Source organism: Rhizophagus irregularis, chromosome 5 (assembly GCF_026210795.1).
Source record: "Rhizophagus irregularis chromosome 5, complete sequence".
In the NCBI taxonomy this organism is placed as follows: Eukaryota; Fungi; Glomeromycota; class Glomeromycetes; order Glomerales; family Glomeraceae; genus Rhizophagus; species Rhizophagus irregularis.
This window is the reverse complement of record NC_089433.1, coordinates 3524598-3544556: the sequence shown is the minus strand read 5'-3', so window position 1 is coordinate 3544556 and position 19959 is coordinate 3524598. Positions and strand designations below refer to the sequence as shown.

Here is a 19959-nt window from a genome sequence, read left to right as displayed (position 1 = left end):
AAGAATTTACCATGGTATTATGGAAAAATCACAATTAATTTTAGTATTTATCGACATAACGATAATGCAGTTAATTAATCAACTTTATTATTTATACCTATTTAGTCAAGATGCATGTAGATGTAGGTCTAATTGGTGTAATTATTTCACAGAAGAAAATGGTGAAAATAAAAGTGGAGCACAAATTAACGAGAAAGGAAACATAAAAAAAAACGATTATTTAAATAAATATGGTCAATATGTATATATATATATTTTTCCTATAACGGTTAAGAAAAATTTGTACGACAAATTAAAGTGTATAGATCATTCTAAAGCTTCGCTGTAGTAAATTATACTAAATATAGTAAATTTATAAAATCACGCAAGTTATTATTAAACCAATAAAAAAAAAAGGAATACGCAAAATTAATAGGTCTATTTTCAAACTAACCCAAATAACAAAAAGAATTTTTTTTGCCGTCCTTTTGTGATTTAAAAATTTTTTTTTTTGTCTACTTATTTTTGCGTAGTCATTTCATTATTTGTTAACACTTAAAAATTTAATCATATGTGCGATTATTACGTAATTTATCCCAAATTCCCAATATATTACAAACATAAGACCTCGGTTTGCTTCCTAAATAACATGCAAAAAAAAAAAAAAATTTTGCGTTCTATTAATTAAAGTCCAAATATGTCCTAGCGAGAAAGTTTCACTTTGAAGATCATTTTGCATGAATGTGTCAATAATTATAAAATTGTTTATTATAAAGCAGTGAATTCGTATTTTTGACATAAATTACCATTAAAAAAAAAATAAAATAAAAATTATAATAAGAACATTCTTCTAATCTAGATATAAAATATATATACATAATGTTATTATTGTTTGTACGTGAAGTCAAAAATATTATTCGATTTCTTTAAATTGTTTTTAAAACGCAATTGTAAAATCTTCTTTAATATCATCGATATGTTGTTCATGACCAACGGAGATATATATCGTCTCTTTATTTACAATTGTTCTTTATCCATCAATTATGGATGTGTTGTTGAAGCAGGATGTAGTAAAAAGAATTTTTGAGTCACTCACATTTACCAAATAGCCAAATATTTTTTTCATATGAATAAAAACAAAAAAATCAAATTATTATCTTGCAGGTCGTAAAGCATCAATGAATTCGGTTCCAACATTTGCATCACTTTTAACACCAAAAGCAAATACATCCAAATCCATTCCGCATATTTTTAGCATTTTCATGATAAGTATGGTGATTCAAATCCTGGATATGAAACCTATAGGACGTCATGTTTTGATTCTGACCATCTTGCTAATTCCAAAGGCATTTTCAGCTTGTCTATTAACTCTTAATGACAAGGTTTCAATACTTGTATTAATAAAAATGATTAATAAAAATGATCCAAAAATATTCTAACATAACATAATTACTGACCGTGTTTTCACAGTAAAGACGTTATACCCAAAATTATCCTATGATAATCAGGAGTTCAGGACTTAGATCAAAAATTGCGAATCTTCTATTATTCAGCGGTAAACTTGCCTCTATCAATTACTACATCATTCAATCCACTTCGTTGTGCCCAATGAATTAACTTATTTCAAAATGACGCTTAATTAAAATTAGACCATAAACCTATTATGAACAATAATACTGAATCATGTTCAAGTTTTTTAATTATATATATAAATCAATTAATTAGAGATCATTAATATGAATAAAGTAAAAAAAAAAATTACAATCTTTTACTTGCTAGCGCCAAAGGTATTATCAACGATAATTGGTACTTTTCACATCATATACATTAAATTTCGGATTTTCCATAGATTCAAGGTATATATAACTTTCGTTTTATCATCAAAAATTAATCCAACGAATTCTTCTGGATCATGTTCAATTTAATAGATTTAATTTACAAAAAAAAAAATAATAAATATCTTAAATTGAATGAAGTTTCGTCGTACGAATAACTTGTTTTAAATAAAAACATAAAAATTATTTATTAAAAAAATGGATTTTTCTAAATAATTCAAAAGAAATGTTTATATTACGTTAAATTATAAATATCAAGTACAAAGATATCATTTATAATATGTCCATCTGATCTAGAATAAAAATAGAAAACGTGTAAAAATTTTATTTTATTTTGTTTATAATAATGTTAATGGAACATTTATTTCATATTTTTATTTTACATTTATATTTTTTTTTAATTTGATTTTTTTATAATATTAATATTTATTTTCTTAATTATATATCTATTTATTTATTACTTATGTAAAAGAAAGGTTTGCATAAATTCGGTTGAAAGACGATAGAAAATTTCGTAATTCATTGCCTGATACAGGGTTTTTAATAGCAATATTTTGAAATAATATCATTTTATTTTTACTATCATCACATCGTTTCGTATGTTGAATTGTTGTTAATTGTATTTTTTTTTTTACGAAATTATCAGTTCTCAATTTGTTTATTATTATTTGTCATTTGTTCAATTTATAAATTATTTCTTAAATTATTCTTTTGGATACACCAATGTAAATTTTAGAAAATAAAAGAATTTAGACATTTGATTGATCTTTAGCTTATTTGCTTTTCAATAAAAAAAATATGCGTTTCCGTACATTTTGTAATATCTATAATATACTACTTGTATAATTAATCGGAAATCGTAGAAATCGTAAAAAAAGTATATTTTATTAAATTTATTGTCAAAATTTCCACGAAACATACAGTGCTTGTATATATCGTCTCGCTAAAATAAAATAATATCTACCGTATTTCTCTTATATTAATATTACTTATTTAAAGAAATCGTGTGAAATTTGTTAAAATATTAACAAAACTATAATAAATCATGGTAGGTTTTAGATGTACCATTTTAAAATAACTCGAATAAACAGGTTTTAAACCCGTTTTAAAAGGATACCGGAAGGACATAATAATTCTATCTTTTATTTGTTAAATAAATATTGCAATACATGATTCATACAAATTTTTTTTTTTTTTTTGGCGATGATCTATATATAACGTGCGTTTGTTAAATAGCGTTGAATCTATTGCTCCTCTATATAATGTTTTTTTTCGTTAAAGTTAATTATAATTCAATTTTTTTCCAAAACATTGTTGAATTTAGATCCAGATATCAGCATTTCTTGCAAATCAAATTGTCATTGATTATTTCTTATGCGCCACAACAAAATGTTAGCTCTACTAAAAGGGTATCCAATACCAATTTCTATAGTGCACCTACAAGACATTGTGACCCATTGAAGAATAAATTTCTTATCGTTTGCATAATAATTGTCAAAATCTACTTTTGTCGCAGTAAACATACGACACTTATTATTCGACCTTTTTTTTCGATCCATCGGTTGTTCATGCAAAAAGCCATTGCTGCCACCTACAAACTTCTAACTGCTTCAAATCAGACGCATTCGATATCTTGTACATGATTTTGAATTTCAGAACCAACGTAAGAATTGACTCGATGCCTCTTGTTTTCACTTGGAATATCATCAACCTCTCTTCCTCTTTTCCTTGTATTAGGAAGGTCATCAGAACCTAGTTGATCATTTGTATCTCCACTCATAAATTTTAAAATTGTTGGTTGCGACTATAAAGTTAATTATACACTATTAATAATAATCACACACATATTGAATTTTAGAAAAAATAATCCTCACCTGTTGAACCCCAGCCATATTGAATGCATTTTCATTAACACGTCGACCAACACGTGTACATTCCAAAATCCATTCGGGGTTGACTACCCGGCAGTTTGTGCTGCGCCGCAACTCATCAACCTTATACCAAGGTACTGGTTTACATGTTATTACATGAGTGGTTATTTTTTTCAGCTTATCGCTGTTAAATAATACAAATAAAGTTAATATATAAATAAATTTAATAAATAAAAAATCAATTTATTAAATAACCTACCAAACTTCACCTCCATTTTGTGTCACAAGAGTTCTTAAATTTTCTCGGATATGTAAAGCTCGATCTAAAATGGAAGAAATTTCTACATTAATAATCTATGTAATAATTAACAAATTATAATATTAATGCAATTACCTTTAAAAAAAATTGTGAGCCCATAAAATATCCCACTTTTAATTCCCGCTAGTTCCGTATCATTTGTATCATTTGACTTTGAAGTGGATAAAATGAGCGAAGCGTTGTCACGTTTTGTTCCCAGGAAAGAGCTAAATACAAGTGTATTGAATTTCGCTTTCTCTTCGGCTGTCACTCGTATCTTGGACTTTCTTCCTGGTCTGCCTGGTGAAGTTTGAAATACCAAACAGTCCCAAGAAGGATGCGCGTCCGTTAAAGATGGGGTAGCAATGAGTCGGTTATCTAAGCCTATAGGTGAATCATCTGTTATGGTAATAATATCTACCGGGCGAGCAGATTCGTTTTTGTCGATTTTGTGTGTTGCACCTTCATCATTTAGAGTACAATTTGTGAATTTATCCGCACGGCCTTCATTGACTTCGTCGTTTGGTAGTGAAGGAGAATCGGAAACTGAACAAGGTTGCGCATCAGGATCATCACCAGAGTAACCAGTATCATCAACTGTAAAAACAGGGATCACTTGATCGATAGGATTTACGTTCGGACGATCCCTATTTTCATCATCAATAACATCAATAACGATATCCATTGGAAGAGTTTCAGTTGAAATTTCAACATCATTAACAAAATGATCGAAGTTATTCCTCCAATCGTCCATGGGAAATTCTACCACTAAAAACGACCTTTCTGATATGTATCCAAAAAACATATTCAACATTATTGTAATTTCTAAAAAAAAAAAGAGCACCAAAATTATTTATTAAAACTCGAAATGATTAATTAAAATAATTAGTAGTAAATAAATAAATAAGAAAAACATACTTTTTGCGTTTTTATGTTTCAATCGTGGACGAGTTAATTCCTCAATCATTTCCGACAACATAATATCATCATCTAGATATACCAGGTGCATAACTTGGAGAAACGCAATATGCATCCAGTATGGGATCTGTATTATGAATAAATCCGTAACAATTTTATTAAGAATGTTGAAAAAAAGAAAAAAAATTTCACAATTAGTTGAGTGCTTACGTCAATTATTTCTCGTCCATCGACCTTATAACCATTAATGTGTAAATACATGCGAACATGATCATTAACAAGTTCTCCATCATGAAGGAGCTTATTGAAGATTTTTTTGAGAAAATTTTCATCCAGGCCTCCAAGTACCTCTCGTACCCACTAACGAAAAAAAAATAATATTTTAGAAAACCATATACAAAAATTGCTCACGTTATGCAATATTTCTCATCTACAATACTTATTCAATGATACCTTTATATTTCGTTTACGGGTATAAATATTACTAATTTATATGTAGAAACTAACGTAAAACCCCTTACTTACGTTAAACATTCGACGACAAGTATCATGGTTCTTCCAAAACAACATATTTTCTCTCCATTCTTCCAATAAATACGGAGTTGCAGTTTTCTCCTTTCTACTGAGCACTCTACATTCTTTTTTTTCACTTACGACATGCCGGTCGTTTGGCTCGTACGAGTCTGAAAAGTGCTCCGTAGGTGAGTGCATATTCCTAAACACTAAGTTCCAAAATTACGAGAGGAAGTCGTCGTAGTTAATGTAACCTTCGCGAAAATAAAAATTATTTTTTGTGCAAACGACTAGTTCTAGTCGTTTACGCGAGTAATGTACAAAATTTTTTAAGTTAAAGTAATTTCACGGTGGTTCAACCAAAAAAAAAAAAAATGAGAGATAATAAATAATTAAATAATTTCAAATAATTCTAAAAAAGAAGTTTGTTGTACTGCAAGAAAGTGTTACCGTGCACAATTTCCAAAACAATTAGTTGAATGAATAACGCGTTGACAAGAGACCTTAACTTACCAAATAAGGTTATTGCACATCAAAAAAGTTGTGTCGCCATTTCCGCAGTTTTCCTCAGTTTTCCGATATTTACTGTGGTAATATTCAATATGAGGTATAATTTCATGTGTGATTACTTTTTAATGAAAAAAATTTATGTAATGTATTTTAATAAAAATAGAGAAATAAAGAAAACAATTATCTATTTAAAAAATAATATATTTGTTTAAATTAAAAAAAAAAAAATTTTTTTTTTCGATATAATAATCTTATTGGTGAAACATTATTCTGCATACTAAAAATACAAAGTTTGTACATGAAGTATCAGTATCTATAAATAAAATTGAATTATTCGACAAGATCGGTTCATTAAACAAAAAAAAATAAAAAATAAGAAATAAAAAAAAATTAAGATTATCTTCATGATTTATAGAAATGACTCGCGACTCAGATGCAAATTACCCGGTACAACCCGATTATACATGACTAACATGAGTAGGGGACTCGGGGCAAATATTTTGATCCTCTCCGTGGTACTATTTTATTGGTATATATTGTTTTACGTCATTTACACTTATATAATAACACAAGGTCACAAGGAGGTCAAACAAAGTAATTTTTGCGTCACCGGACTCCGAGAGTCCGGTTGGGTAACTTGACCAGCCGAAATTAGTTTCATAATTAAGTAAAGACAGGTAGCCACATTTCTAATTTTTATTAAATATAATTACTGTATATTGTAATTTACATGGTTGATTTACAGCATAACCGTCAAAATATATTGAATATATTGTAAAAAAATTATTGCCTAGACTACATATTTGAAAATGTCCATTTCTCTTTTGAAAAGTCAACTATTCAATTTAATCTACTGAAAGTATTAATACACCATGAGAATACAAAGGGGACTTTTTAGTGTCATGCGATTTTCAAAGGGTACTTGACTCGTTTAGAACGATATTACACTGATTTCTTTAAAATATAACAAAGAAATTAATAAAAAAAAAATCACGTTGACTTAAGGCGGTTACAAACTCGTGTATTAAAGAAAATTCAAAGAACAGCTTTCAACACAACATATACGGAAGCGGAAAAAAACCTCGGGTAATGTGACGATCGCCTCCGATTGGTGCAGAATGTGCATCAGCGACGCCAAATGTATCGTCTGACTTTGAGTCTTTGACCCGCTTTACAATTAAAGATGACGCCACCGGGAGGGTCAAGTGATTATTCGTTAATTGTTATACATTCTAATAGTCGTTTATCATTTGCAAATTATATTTAATGTGTTTACTATTTACTGCGCAAATTATAATTTCCAAATAAAATAGAGAAATATAAAATAGTCCAATAAAACAATAGTCGCTTTCAAAAAAAAACGGGTCTCTCGTATCTAAAAACTAAAAGAAATTCAAAATAATAAGACGGATCATGAGATAAAGTAATTTATAAAGACCACAATAAATATTGCTTTCGTGTTCACGATAGTTTCGGGTGACATCGCTTTTTAGTATATACTCACTTCCATTTTGGTTCTAAAACGATATATATTTATATATTAGTATATGATATAGTAGTACGATATAATTAATAAACCATTCTAGAAAAAAGATAGGATATTTAGGTTGTAGATGGTTGTCAACGATTGTTAGTTTGTATATAGAATTGTTGTAATTATAATATCATTCATCATTGATGTAACAGGTTAAAAGAAATTGATTTTAAACTGTAAAAACTGTTCGTAAAGGCAAAATTATATTCAGGTTGAGTATTGAAGTTTAAAAGTTTTATTATGAAAATCAAAATTCAATTCATCAAAAAAAAAAAAGAATTTTTGAAAATACTTTTAAACCGTCTTTTTAAACATGGTCGGTTGAAAGAAATATTTTATTTCCAATTAAAAATTAAAAAAAAAATATAATTAGAAACGACTAATTAGGTTTGCTTTTTTAAAATTTAAATAATGGTTGTTAGATGACAGTCTTTTCATTTTCTATAAAAAAATTCTCAAAATTTAATAAAAGTAACAAAACAAAATTAAAAATAAAACATTTTTTTCAAAAATTAATTTCCTTCGTAAATATTACACCACTTCATATTATTTATTTATAAACTCAAAACTTTCTTTACATGGATAATAAAATGCAAAAACAATATAAAAAATTCATGTTTTTTAAATTTATAATATTTACAATATTTACGCACTTGTAATAATTTAAAAAAAAAATATTTTAACGACAAGTACCTATTCCTAAAAAATTCAAGCTGAGTTTTAAAATATGATGAATCATTCTGGTTATACTTATTTAATCAATCAGATACATAATTTACAAACTCAATTTTTTATGATCAAATAAATATATAAATACCGTACCTCAAACATCATAAACTTTTCGTAGAAACGGTTTACAAAAAAGTTTAATCAAATATATAACATATCTTTTATATCTTTTTTTTTTAATAAAACTCGTACAAGAAACAAAATGAACGGATCAGGTATTGGTAAAATCGTAACAACAAAAGTAGAGAAAGTAAAGTACTTTTCAAGATCTCAGAAAGTATGTTTGGGTATAGAAAAATAAAGTATTTGACTTTATAATTTTCATTTTTTTACTTATCTCTTTCGTCGATAATAATCTTTTAGGCTGGTATCATATTTCCAGTCGGACGTATTAATCGTTATCTTCGAAGAGGAAACTATGCATCACGTATTGGTCTTGTTGCACCCGTATATCTTTCCGCAGTTATCGAGTATTTGGTAGCCGAAGTATTAGATTTTGCCGGTAAAATTGCTCATGGTGACAGGAAAGTAAGAATTATTCCTCGCCATATTCAACTGGCTATTCGTAACGATGAAGAACTGGATAAATTATTTAACCAAGTTACAGTTGCTCAGGGAGGTGTCATGCCCAACATTCATAAAAATTTGTTGCCAAAGAAAACTATGAAAGGTGAGCTTATAAAAGTAATTGTTCTTTTTTAATTTGAACAAGACGAATTAACCGTTATTTGATTTGTAATAATAGGTAAAAGAAGTGCTTCTCGCTCTGCTCCTTAACCGGAAGAAAACCTCAAAGAAAATTAAAATAATACTCTTTTATTATATCTAAAACCATTTCTTTCTACGTTATGATTTTATAAAATGATTTAAATAAAAAAATATATTGCTAAAATTTATTAACATACTGCATTTTTAATGATTTAATGGTGTATTTATTAGTCAGTTGTATAAATTTGTAACATCAATATATCGAATATGTTCGTGCGACCAAGATCACACGTACAGTAAACTAGTGTGATTTATTTTGATCCATAACGCCAAGAAATATAAGCAATAAAAACTCATTTCAATTTACCTCTAAAAAAAAAAAATCTCTTTTCTGACGTTTATGTTATTGTTCATATAAATGAATTTTGAAACTGTTTATTTTATTTCTAATAAAAGATTGAGAGTTGGCGTACGAAAACTTCAAACATATAAAACTTTTTGATGATAATAAATTTAATAAGTTTATTTTGATATCAAATATTACATCAATATATACTGTAAACAATATAACTTATAATGATATTAAGGATGAGTTATGCTGACTTTTCCTTCAATACATGATAAATCTTTACCATCCGGATTTGTAACTGTATAAAATATAGTAAAGGTTATTAAAGAACAAAATTTTATAAAATCAAAAAAATTTATAAGTAATTTATATTATTATTACTCACTCGTTATCTTTACATCATATTCAACTTGAGTATGTTTAGAAATAGGATGAGGTTTTGCGGTAAAATCAAAATTATCGTTTACTGGACAAGTGAACCCACTAGATATGACAAATTCTTTGCAAAAACTCGTTTCATAGATTACTTCTTTATTCACTGTAAGCCTATACAATGTACTGCTTTCAATAGTTATAGTTGCTTTACCACCGATACGAACAGTAAATTCTTGACCTCCGACAAGTGGATTGGGAGTAAAACTAAATAAGGTAATTTCATTTGGGAAATCGCCTTGACATGGTCTAAAACCACTGAGCGCATCTTGACGCCTTATTGGAGTTGACGATACGAATGTCACGAGAATCAAAAAAACAATAAATAAGATATTCATTTTATAAAATCGTTTTTAAAATTAAAATTATACAAAAATAAAAAAAAAGAACGAGATAATACTACTTTTATATAAAATATCTCATATTCCCGAAAATAATCGAACAAGCCAAGAATATCTGATTGCGCTTTCCAAAATCGTGCTACCCACTATAGATCATCTGATAAACAATTTAAACAATTACGATTATTATATTAAAGGAAGATTACCGTCCTGTAATCGTCCCGTAATTGTCCTGTAATAATAATCACTCATTAATCACAACGTACAAATTCTGAAAACTGCGATAAAAATAATCAAGTCGTTGCAAATAGGCCCTCCCCGAAAAAAGTCTGCACTGAATGTATCGTCATTATGTGAAAGTTATAAAGATCCATAAATACATACTGCACATACTCTCCACTTTAAATAAAAATAACACTTTTATTATGCGCAATTTATGAAAAGAAAATTCTCAAATAAATGTGGCAGTGTAATAATTTGAGACTAATGAGAAAAAGGTAAATTCCATTTTTTTTTAGAACGTGATTGTGAGGCCAACATACTGTAATAGGATTAGTTTAATGAATTTTTATTTACACATAAAAAATCCGGAAAATCCGGTTTTTTTATTTTAGGATATATCAGGTCTCCCCACTTAATATTTTAACTAAAATAAGTAATTTAACAAACAAACTTAATTTGATGCAATCATGCGATGTTAAGCCACGACTCCCAAAAATCTTTGATTTTACGATAAAAAAAAAATAATAATAATTTTTTTTTATGATGAAATTTTTTACATTAATTTATTCTAATTTTAGAGCGTAATGGTAATTTATTCTTGCAGCTTTCATTACTTTTATTTTTTTTATTGGAAGTTGTACAATATTTCGAAATAATTTAAATAATTTATTAAATATTCCTTATTTTCAATTAAAAAAAATTATTATTATAATGAATAAATATTAATTTAACAAATCAAAAGATATTTATTTTTTTGATCTTTCAACAATAGGTCAAATTTTAATTTAGGATAAATATCAAATTCACTATATTTGGACAATTATCTAAATTTCTAAAATAATATTCAAAAAAACTTTAAAACTCTTTTTAACTTTTTTAAGCCTTGAGAGAAAATTTAATTTCATTATTTTTAAATAATAATAATAAGGAGGAAAAATACGATGAAACAAAATGCATGAAATTAATCTTCGGATTTTACGAAAAAACTAAAAATATTTTTTTCTCTTTATTTCGATATTTATGGAACAATTTAATATAATTGAGATCTTCATGGTTTTCATTCAATAATGAAAAAAGGGTAATTTCATGCCGTGCATACCGCTGTTTAATGTGATATGATGATCATTTTAAAAATGAAACAAACTTTTTTCGGTATAGAAGTTTCCTTGCTTCGTTATAAAAAAAAAAATTTATATGTTATTTGACTTGATTTGATATAATTTGATATGATTGATATTTTTGTATTTTCAATGATAAAATTCCTTTTATGGTTGGGAGAAATCCACGATGCAAGATTAATTAATATCTATCCCTTTTTATGATGATGGCGCAGAAAATGAAATACATATAAAAATCCCAATTTTCCGCTTTATTCAAAAGACATCCTCATCAAGATTTAATTCCTCTAAATCTAAATAAAGGATATACATATATAGACATACTTATATATATAAGCAACAATTATGAAGCTTCAATATCTTCTTCTCTTTGCATTATTCACGATTTTTTCGTTACAAGTTCAAGCTAACGGAGATTATGGTGATTCCGAACAATGGGAACACGATTTTCCTGATACTTGTCAAGAACTTTTCAAGACTAAACATTGTAATAAATGTCAATCGTTAATGTGGAATCATTTCAAAAATCCCGGTCAATGTGCTACTGCTTTCAATTTTGGTCGTGATATTTTTGAAGTTATAAAAGATTCCGGTGAAAAACCAAAACCTTATGACGTTACTTTCATTAAGAAAGGCTTAAATAAATATTGCCATGAAGGTTTCCATTGTAGCCAAAATAAAGTTGAGAAGATTTATAATAATATACAAAAAGTCTGTAAACATGAATTAAGTGTTAAACTTGATTGGAGTGATCATCCTGAAAATATTAAAGATATTACCTCTTACGCTGCTTATGGTACTTTGCTAACTTATTACACTGGAATTCCTGCTCGCAAAGCTCTTTGTACTAAAAACAATCATGGTGGTGAGTTGTTAATTTTTAAAGTACAATCTTCTTTTAACGTTCTTTAGTGTATATCTTAAAATGTAACATTGTAATTCTCTATTATATACTAGATTTCTGCAGTTTTGAATTCATTAAGAAACTCACTAAATGGATGAAGAAGAAAACAAACGCTGATCCAAAGGCTATTATAACCCATGACCTTAGATTCGTTATCAAAGGAGATGGAAAGAAAATTCGTATTCCAAAATCATTCTTTTGCGATCCATGCTGGAGAAAGATGGCTCACATCTATGGTGATTATATCGAAGATCATAGATTGAAGAAATCTATCGAAAAGAATATTTGGGGATCTTCTCATGACTTAAAAGAATTGTATCTCCCACATTGTACTTATCATAAACGTGGTTTAGGTGAAATTTTGAAAGTTAGAAGTGATTCTAAATTAAGCGAACGTAGTGCAAATCCTGTTTTTGGCGTTTTAAGTCATCGCATGAATAAATTTCATTCTTTAGCGATTTAAAAAATCTTTTTTTTTTTAGATAAATAATCTATATAGATAATAGAAATGCCTATTATAAGATTATGATTTTGATTATTTTTTAGATTCTTTTTAGATCTAATTATTTTACTTAATTATTTATAAGCTTTATTAATAAGTTTTTTATCATTTAAATCTTTCCTTTTTGTTCAATTGCCTATATTTTCAATATGTTCTACTTAAAATAACATGCATATTAAATAAATTTGTCCTTAATTTTAATTTCATTTATTAATGCAGAAAAAATGACTTAAGTTCTCGATTGAATATTCGATACTGTACTGTACACTTTTTTTTTCTGATAATAAAAATAAAAGACTATATCTCCTTCTATTTTAACCAAACGTAATTTTTTCTGCATAGAATTCTTTTTTATTCGCATTTACTTCTCCTGTGTTTGGTCCTATCCTTAAATTTATTAAATTAAAATATATATACACCTTTAAAGTGAAGTGAAAAAGAAACTTCTTATGCGCCCCAGTATGGAATTATTGGCGAAGATAGCAAAGGTCGGGTCGATTATGCAAAGGTTGAGACTTTTTTTATTTATGAAATATTTACCTCAATCAAGAAAAAAGTACTAATGTTTCTTTATTCCAAGAAACCGAGGAACTTATTTGCATTACGGAGGACGAGCAGCATAAACTCGAAAGTGCATTTGTTTTACAAAACAAATGAAGAAAGGAAAACGAGCTGATGATGATTTCGATTATCTCTATGGAATCGTCCCGATGGGTCAGGACTGGCACTTCTTGCTCTACTCCCCGGAACTATTTCGAAAGGTAGTAAGTTGCCGACTTACCGTGCACCATCGAATTTACCAATGAATTAATTTTTAATATCCACTACAAATTTATATAAATAATTCATTATATTTTCAAAAGTAGTAAAATAATATAAAAAATAAAGGAGAAAAGTATGAAAATGGATAGTGCATTCATTGCAAAATATTTTCAACTCATTTGAATATCATCAAAAGTAGTATTACCAATTAGTGACCTTTCCTCAATGATTCTGGACTCGCCTTATAATAAGTCCTTCTTTTATTCTGATTACTCGATGTTCATTCTTTGAGATTGGACAGAAAAAATATTGTGTTGCAAATTCATAGATAGTCTACCTATCGAGATAGGAATTAAGGAATTTAACGTCACCCTTTAGGGACCGCCAGTCCACCAATCAGGTACCGACTACCGCACTCAATATTCCGTAGATCCTTATTATGGTCCTATCATGTAGTTTAAGATTTAATGGTCGACCCTCGTTATAATTTACGCCTCTATAAATTGTAATGATGCAGTATCCCGAGATGATGCGTGTGTTTTCAGTAAGTATAAAAGATGTTAAGTCAATCTTTACGATCTTGGTTGTCCTACCCTTTCTAATTTTTCTATCCTCTATACGGTAAATCATGTTGCTAAAAAATTATAATTATTATATAATTATTAATCATAATTTTTATAATGAAAATAATTCACTAGATCTTCTAATTCCTGGAGGTATCAAACCAATAAAGGTATCACGTTTTATAAAATGATAATCGGTTTCTATATACGTGATCAATTAATCAACATCGGATAAAATGTTGAAAGAGCGGGTAAAAAAAATGTTTGTTTTCTTAAATTCTTCTTTGTTCTGAACTGATTGATCAGATTGAGACAGAACCTACTGTACCCCAAAAATTTTAAGGCGCAGTTGTTGCTACATTTTCAAATATTCCAAAGACCGGCTAAGGACCGGGCGGATCCGTCAAAATTAGCCGGTTGATACTTTATAATGATTTGAAGGCAGGTTACAATCTTGTAGAACCAAATGGAAGACGAGCAGTGTGATAACATTAGCTTAAATTCGTGCATCACTTTTACAAGGGATATTAATTTGGTCGCATTTTTGTATGTTACATCATTGTGTAACTAAACTTTTTACGTTATTATTGTTATTACAATTTTATTCCAAGTGTATCTAAATACGATTAATTATTCTATTTTTATTTTGTGACATGCAGTGTTATAAACTCAAAAAATTCTAATTCATACGCGCAACCTACTAATTTCATATGCGCTTTATATATTAGATTAAAATAATGATAGCCGCCTAATATTTTCAACGAAATACTCGGGAAATAAAAGTAATGTACGCTGCGCCTACTGCGCGAATCCAATTTACATCACATGCATATTGTTAATATATATGATATGGTGTATCAATCATATTACACCATTATTATTTTTTTATTTATAAACGAAATGCAAGAAATTTTAATTTGGAGAACTTTATTTTTCAATTTGCGAGATTAAGAAGAATCTTCGAATACGTTCTCTTTTAATAGTAATAAAAATCGAAAATCTTGGATTTTTCAGTTGAAAGGTAAGCTGTATACTCATAATACCGAATATAATATTCACAATAATTTATCCAGCTCATATTATAAATAAATATCAATTGTCCTAATATCAATTAATTCTATATTCACTTCTAAATATACCGTAATATTATAATATCAATCCTATTCATGATCTATTCGAGGGTTAACTTGATGTAATCATACTTCATTTGGAAAAACGTTTTTGAAACGAATGACTTGAAACCTTTTTAAAAATTGGATTACAGATATTTTCTGAACTTGCTGATTAGATATTAATCGAATACAATAAGTACATCTTCGTTTACTTTCTTCATATTTCCTACCTTGGGAAATGAAGAAAAAATCGAAATGTTAGCTAAAAAAATCAAATTCTTTAAGCCTTGTTTAAGTATTGTAAAGTTTCTTTTGCAAGAATCAAAAATTTTTGGTACGTAAATAAGTTCTTTCTAGTTTTAATAAAACCAAATTTCTTCTCTCAGTATAACGAAAAAGGAAAAAAGTTAAAAATTAATTATAAAGATAACGATAATATGCAAAACTATACATATTAATCTTTGTATTAGGAAAATTTCGGTATCTCTAAGAGGTAGATTGGCGTAACCGAAAGATCTACCTCCGGCATAATGGTGAAACAATAGCAAATAGTAAGTAAGTATTACGTATTTAAATTAACCATTTGTATTTTTTTTTTTAAAAAAAAACATGCCCACTCAATTTTTTTCAAAATTAAGTCAAAATTATATCGAACTATTAAAAGATGATGAATATTATGATACTACAATTGAAGTTGGAGAAGACCCTAACGTAAAAATATTTCGTACTCATATGAATATTTTATGTTACCGTTCTCCATATTTACGACGGGCTTTGGCTTCCAAAAAAAGGAGTAATGATAATGGTTTAGTTCATATTAAATTATCAAATATATCGCCGGAAATCTTTCAAATTATTATAGAGTAAGTTATACTGCATATTGTGATATATTTAACATAATATTCAAATTATAAAATTTTTTTGTAAATAGGTATATCTATGGCGGTATTCTTTCGTTGGAAGAACAAGATACCTCAGATTTTTTTAAAGTTTTGGCCGCTGCAGATGTGCTTCATCTTCAAGAACTAGTTGATTATTTACAAAAATACTTAATTGAAAATAAGTCGGAATGGATAGAACAACATTTTGAATTTACCTATCAAATTAGTTTACAATCTAATAATTTATTAGAACTTCAAGAATTTTGTACAAATTTAATGGCACAATTCCCTGATAAAATACTTAAATCATTTGAATTTACTTCACTTTCAGAAAAATCGTTAATTTCACTTATAAAAAGGGACGATTTACAAATGAGAGAAATAGAAGTATGGGAACATGTATTAAAATGGGGTCTTGCGCAAAATCCAACTCTCATTCCAGATTCTGATACTTGGACGGATGATGATTTCATCTTGATGAAAAATACTTTACAACAATGCTTACCTTTTATTAGATTTTTTTGTTTGTCATCCAAAGAATTTGTACAAAAAGTTCGTCCATATAAGAAACTTCTAAATCACCAGCTTTATGATAATTTAGTAAATTCCTATATGGATCCTGATAGTGAACCGGCTGACAATATTTTACTTCCTAGAAACATAGTAACAGACGAAATTATTGATTCAAATATTGTTAATTTAAATATTGTTTCGATTATTTCAAGATGGATTGATAAAGTGGATCTTAATTACAAATTTTCTCACTTGAGAGAACTATATTTTCCATACAAATTTAAATTATTGTTAAGTGGAAATCGAGATGGATTAACCCCCAGTAAATTTCATGAACTATGCGATGGAAAACCTAATACTATTACATTTATTAAAATTAAAGATTCGGAAGAAATTATTGGCGGTTATAATCCTATAAAATGGGAATCTTCTTATACTTGGGGTGAAACTAAAAACAGTTTTATTTTTTCTTTTAAAAATAAAAATAATTGTAAAGATGCAGTTATTAGTAATATAGAAAATACGATTTCATTCTATTTTAACCCTTCACGTGGTCCATCTTTTGGTGATAGTGATATTTTTATATTTTCTTCCAATGTAAATACTGACTATGACGCGAATTACTGTAAAAAATCTCATTATGAAAAGAAGATAAGAGATTCCATAGATAGATTTTCTATAGAAGATTATGAAGTATTTCAAATAATGAAGAGAAAAGTCTAATGTTTTATTTAATTCATAAACATATAGTATTATAGTAAATATTTAATATTATTTTGGCTTCACATATTATGAATAAATCTTTGACAAGTTTATTATGGATAAAAGACAAGATCTGTAAATAAAAATTTTTAACATCATTAGGTTATTGACTTTTAGCCTATTAATAAATTTGCTTATTTTGTAAAAAAATATTAATTCTCCATTTTTTTCGGAATTTTCCACTATTAATAATTAACTTTTCGAGTCTCTTGCGATATTAATTAAAGTATTGTAAAGTTTCTTTTGCAAGAATCAGAAAAATACAAAATTTTTGGTACGTAAGTAAGTCTTTCTAGTTTTAATAAAACCAAATTTCTTCTCTCAGTTTATCGAAAAAGGAAAAAAGTTAAAAATTAATTATAAAGATAACGATAATATGCAGAATGCAGAACTGGTAGTAGATTTGCGTAGCCGAAAGATCTACCTCCGGCGTAATGGTGAAACAATAGCAAATAGCATATTTAAATTAATTAACCATTTGTATTTTTCTTTTTTTTTTAAAAAAAACATGCCCACTCAATTTTTTTCAAAATTAAGTCAAAATTACATCGAATTATTAAAAGATGATGAATATTATGACACTACAATTGAAGTTGGTGAAGACCCTAACGTAAAAATATTTCGTGCTCATATGAATATTTTATGTTACCGCTCTCCATATTTACGACGGCTTTTGGCTTCCAAAAAAAGGAGTAATGATAATGGCTTAGTTCATATTAAATTATCAAATATATCGCCGGAAATCTTTCAAATTATTATAGAGTAGGTTATGCTGCATATTGTGATGTATTTAACATAATATTCGAATTATAAATTTTTTGTAAATAGGTATATCTATGGCGGTATTCTTTCGTTGGAAGAACAAGATACCTCAGATTTTTTAAAAGTTTTGGCCGCTGCAGATGTGCTTCATCTTCAAGAACTAGTTGATTATTTACAAAAATATTTAATTAAAAATAAGTCGGAATGGATAGAACAACATTTTGAATTTACCTATCAAATTAGTTTACAATCTAATAATTTATTAGAACTTCAAGAATTTTGTACAAATTTAATGGCACAATTCCTTGATAAAATACTTAAATCATTTGAATTTACTTCACTTTCAGAAAAATCGTTAATTTCACTTATAAAAAGGGACGATTTACAAATGAGAGAAATAGAAGTATGGGAACATGTATTAAAATGGGGTCTTGCGCAAAATCCAACTCTTGTTCCAGACCCTGACACTTGGACGGATGATGATTTCATCTTGATGAAAAATACTTTACAACAATGTTTATCTTTCATCAGACTTTTTTCTTTGTCATCCAAAGAATTAGTACAAAAAGTTCGTCCATATAAGAAACTTCTAAATCACCAACTTTATGAGGACTTAGTAAATTCCTATATGGATCCTGATATCAAACCAGCTGAAAACATTTTACTTCCAAGAAACATAGTGACAGACGAAATTATTGATTCAAAAATTGTTAATTTAAATATTGCTTCAATTATTTTAAGGTGGATTGATAAAGTGGATCTTAATTATAAATTTTCTCATTTAAGAGGAGTATATTTACCATTACCATACGAATTTAAATTATTGTTAAGAGGAAGCCGAGATGGATTTACTCCAAAAAGATTTCATGAACTATGTGATGGAAAATCTGATACTATCACATTTATTAAAGTGAAAGATTCAGAAGAAATTATTGGTGGTTATAACCCTTTAAAATGGGAATCTTCTGATAATATGGGCGTAACTATTGGCAGTTTTATTTTTTCTTTTAAAAATAAAAATAATTGTAAAGATGCAATTATTAGTAATATAGAAAATACAACGATTTCATTCTATTTTAACCCTTTACGTGGTCCATCTTTTGGTGGTACTGATATCATTATATTTTCTTCTTATGCAAATACAAACTATAACGAGTATTACTGTAAAAAATCTCATTATGAAAAGAAGATAAGAGATTCTGAGGATATGTTTTCTATCGAAGATTATGAAGTATTTCAAATAATAAAGAGATAAGTATTATTTTTATGCTATACAAAATTGTACTAGTAGTATTTTTTTGAAGTAATTTACTTAAAATATTTAAGATAATTAAATCCTTAAAGTATTTATAATAAAATAAATAAATAGTTATCTTCTGGATTAGAGATATTTTTTTTTTTAAAAAAAAGGTAACTTTAAATGGATATAATGTAATATTTTAGATTATGATAAATTTATTGTGACAGGTTTACTCTGAATAATTTGTGGATATAATAGAGTCTTGTTTGTTATAAAATTGATTGCAAAATGTTAGTAATAAGAATAATTTCAGTTATTTAATTATCTAATAAACCTAATACAAAGATACAATTTTCCGTTATTTCAGTAAAAAATTAGTTTATTGCAGAAATAGACTCAAATTTTAGCCTATTCAAAGCTATTAATTGATTCTTATAAATAACTAATAATAATTAATTACACATACATTCATCATTGAGTTCTTCTAGGTAATGATACTACAGCGATATCGTATGGGATATCGGCTTTGATCGCGGCCAAACCTTAGATACTGTTCTGTTAGATGTTTTAATAAACGGTTCATTATATCAAAATAATGATA

At 27.5% G+C, this 19959-nt stretch overlaps 6 protein-coding genes across 6 annotated transcripts; 4 read left to right on the top strand and 2 right to left on the bottom strand.

Moving 5' to 3' along the window:
- Positions 1-2929: 2929 nt before the first annotated feature.
- Positions 2930-5612, bottom strand: OCT59_025289 (uncharacterized protein; the record flags this gene model as incomplete). Its single annotated transcript, XM_025321107.2, has 7 exons — positions 2930-3618; positions 3689-3869; positions 3945-4008; positions 4080-4808; positions 4902-5028; positions 5112-5261; positions 5427-5612. The coding sequence occupies 7 exons, from the start codon at positions 5610-5612 to the stop codon at positions 3430-3432; spliced, it is 1626 nt and encodes a 541-aa protein (XP_025169754.2). The 3' UTR covers positions 2930-3429.
- Positions 5613-8389: 2777 nt separating this feature from the next.
- On the top strand, positions 8390-8964 carry OCT59_025288 (histone H2A; the record flags this gene model as incomplete). Its single annotated transcript, XM_025327729.1, has 3 exons — positions 8390-8464; positions 8551-8857; positions 8933-8964. The coding sequence occupies 3 exons, from the start codon at positions 8390-8392 to the stop codon at positions 8962-8964; spliced, it is 414 nt and encodes a 137-aa protein (XP_025169753.1).
- Positions 8965-9300: 336 nt separating this feature from the next.
- On the bottom strand, positions 9301-10105 carry OCT59_025287 (uncharacterized protein). The gene is made up of 2 exons (XM_025321106.2): positions 9630-10105; positions 9301-9542 (listed from the first exon to the last, which is right to left on the bottom strand). Exons 1-2 carry the CDS (start codon positions 10012-10014, stop codon positions 9478-9480), a joined length of 450 nt encoding a protein of 149 aa, XP_025169752.1. The 5' UTR covers positions 10015-10105; the 3' UTR covers positions 9301-9477.
- A 1597-nt stretch (positions 10106-11702) lies between these two features.
- On the top strand, positions 11703-12982 carry OCT59_025286 (uncharacterized protein; the record flags this gene model as incomplete). The annotated part of the gene is made up of 2 exons (XM_025321105.2): positions 11703-12222; positions 12315-12982. The coding sequence occupies 2 exons, from the start codon at positions 11703-11705 to the stop codon at positions 12722-12724; spliced, it is 930 nt and encodes a 309-aa protein (XP_025169751.1). The 3' UTR covers positions 12725-12982.
- Positions 12983-15455: 2473 nt separating this feature from the next.
- OCT59_025285 (uncharacterized protein) lies at positions 15456-17454 on the top strand (the record flags this gene model as incomplete). The annotated part of the gene is made up of 4 exons (XM_066137436.1): positions 15456-15534; positions 15698-15755; positions 15839-16063; positions 16132-17454. The coding sequence occupies 4 exons, from the start codon at positions 15456-15458 to the stop codon at positions 17315-17317; spliced, it is 1548 nt and encodes a 515-aa protein (XP_065991988.1). The 3' UTR covers positions 17318-17454.
- Positions 17455-17864: 410 nt separating this feature from the next.
- On the top strand, positions 17865-19373 carry OCT59_025284 (uncharacterized protein; the record flags this gene model as incomplete). The annotated part of the gene is made up of 2 exons (XM_066137433.1): positions 17865-18118; positions 18185-19373. 2 exons carry the CDS (start codon positions 17865-17867, stop codon positions 19371-19373), a joined length of 1443 nt encoding a protein of 480 aa, XP_065991987.1.
- Positions 19374-19959: the final 586 nt, after the last annotated feature.

Coding starts and splice junctions, on each gene's coding strand:
- OCT59_025287 (XM_025321106.2), bottom strand. CDS start 10,014: ATGAATATCTTATTTATTGTTTTTTTGATTCTCGTGACATTCGTATCG. Junction 9,543..9,629: donor ATATGATGTAAAGATAACGA/GTGAGTAATAAT, acceptor TATTTTATACAG/TTACAAATCCGGATGGTAAA.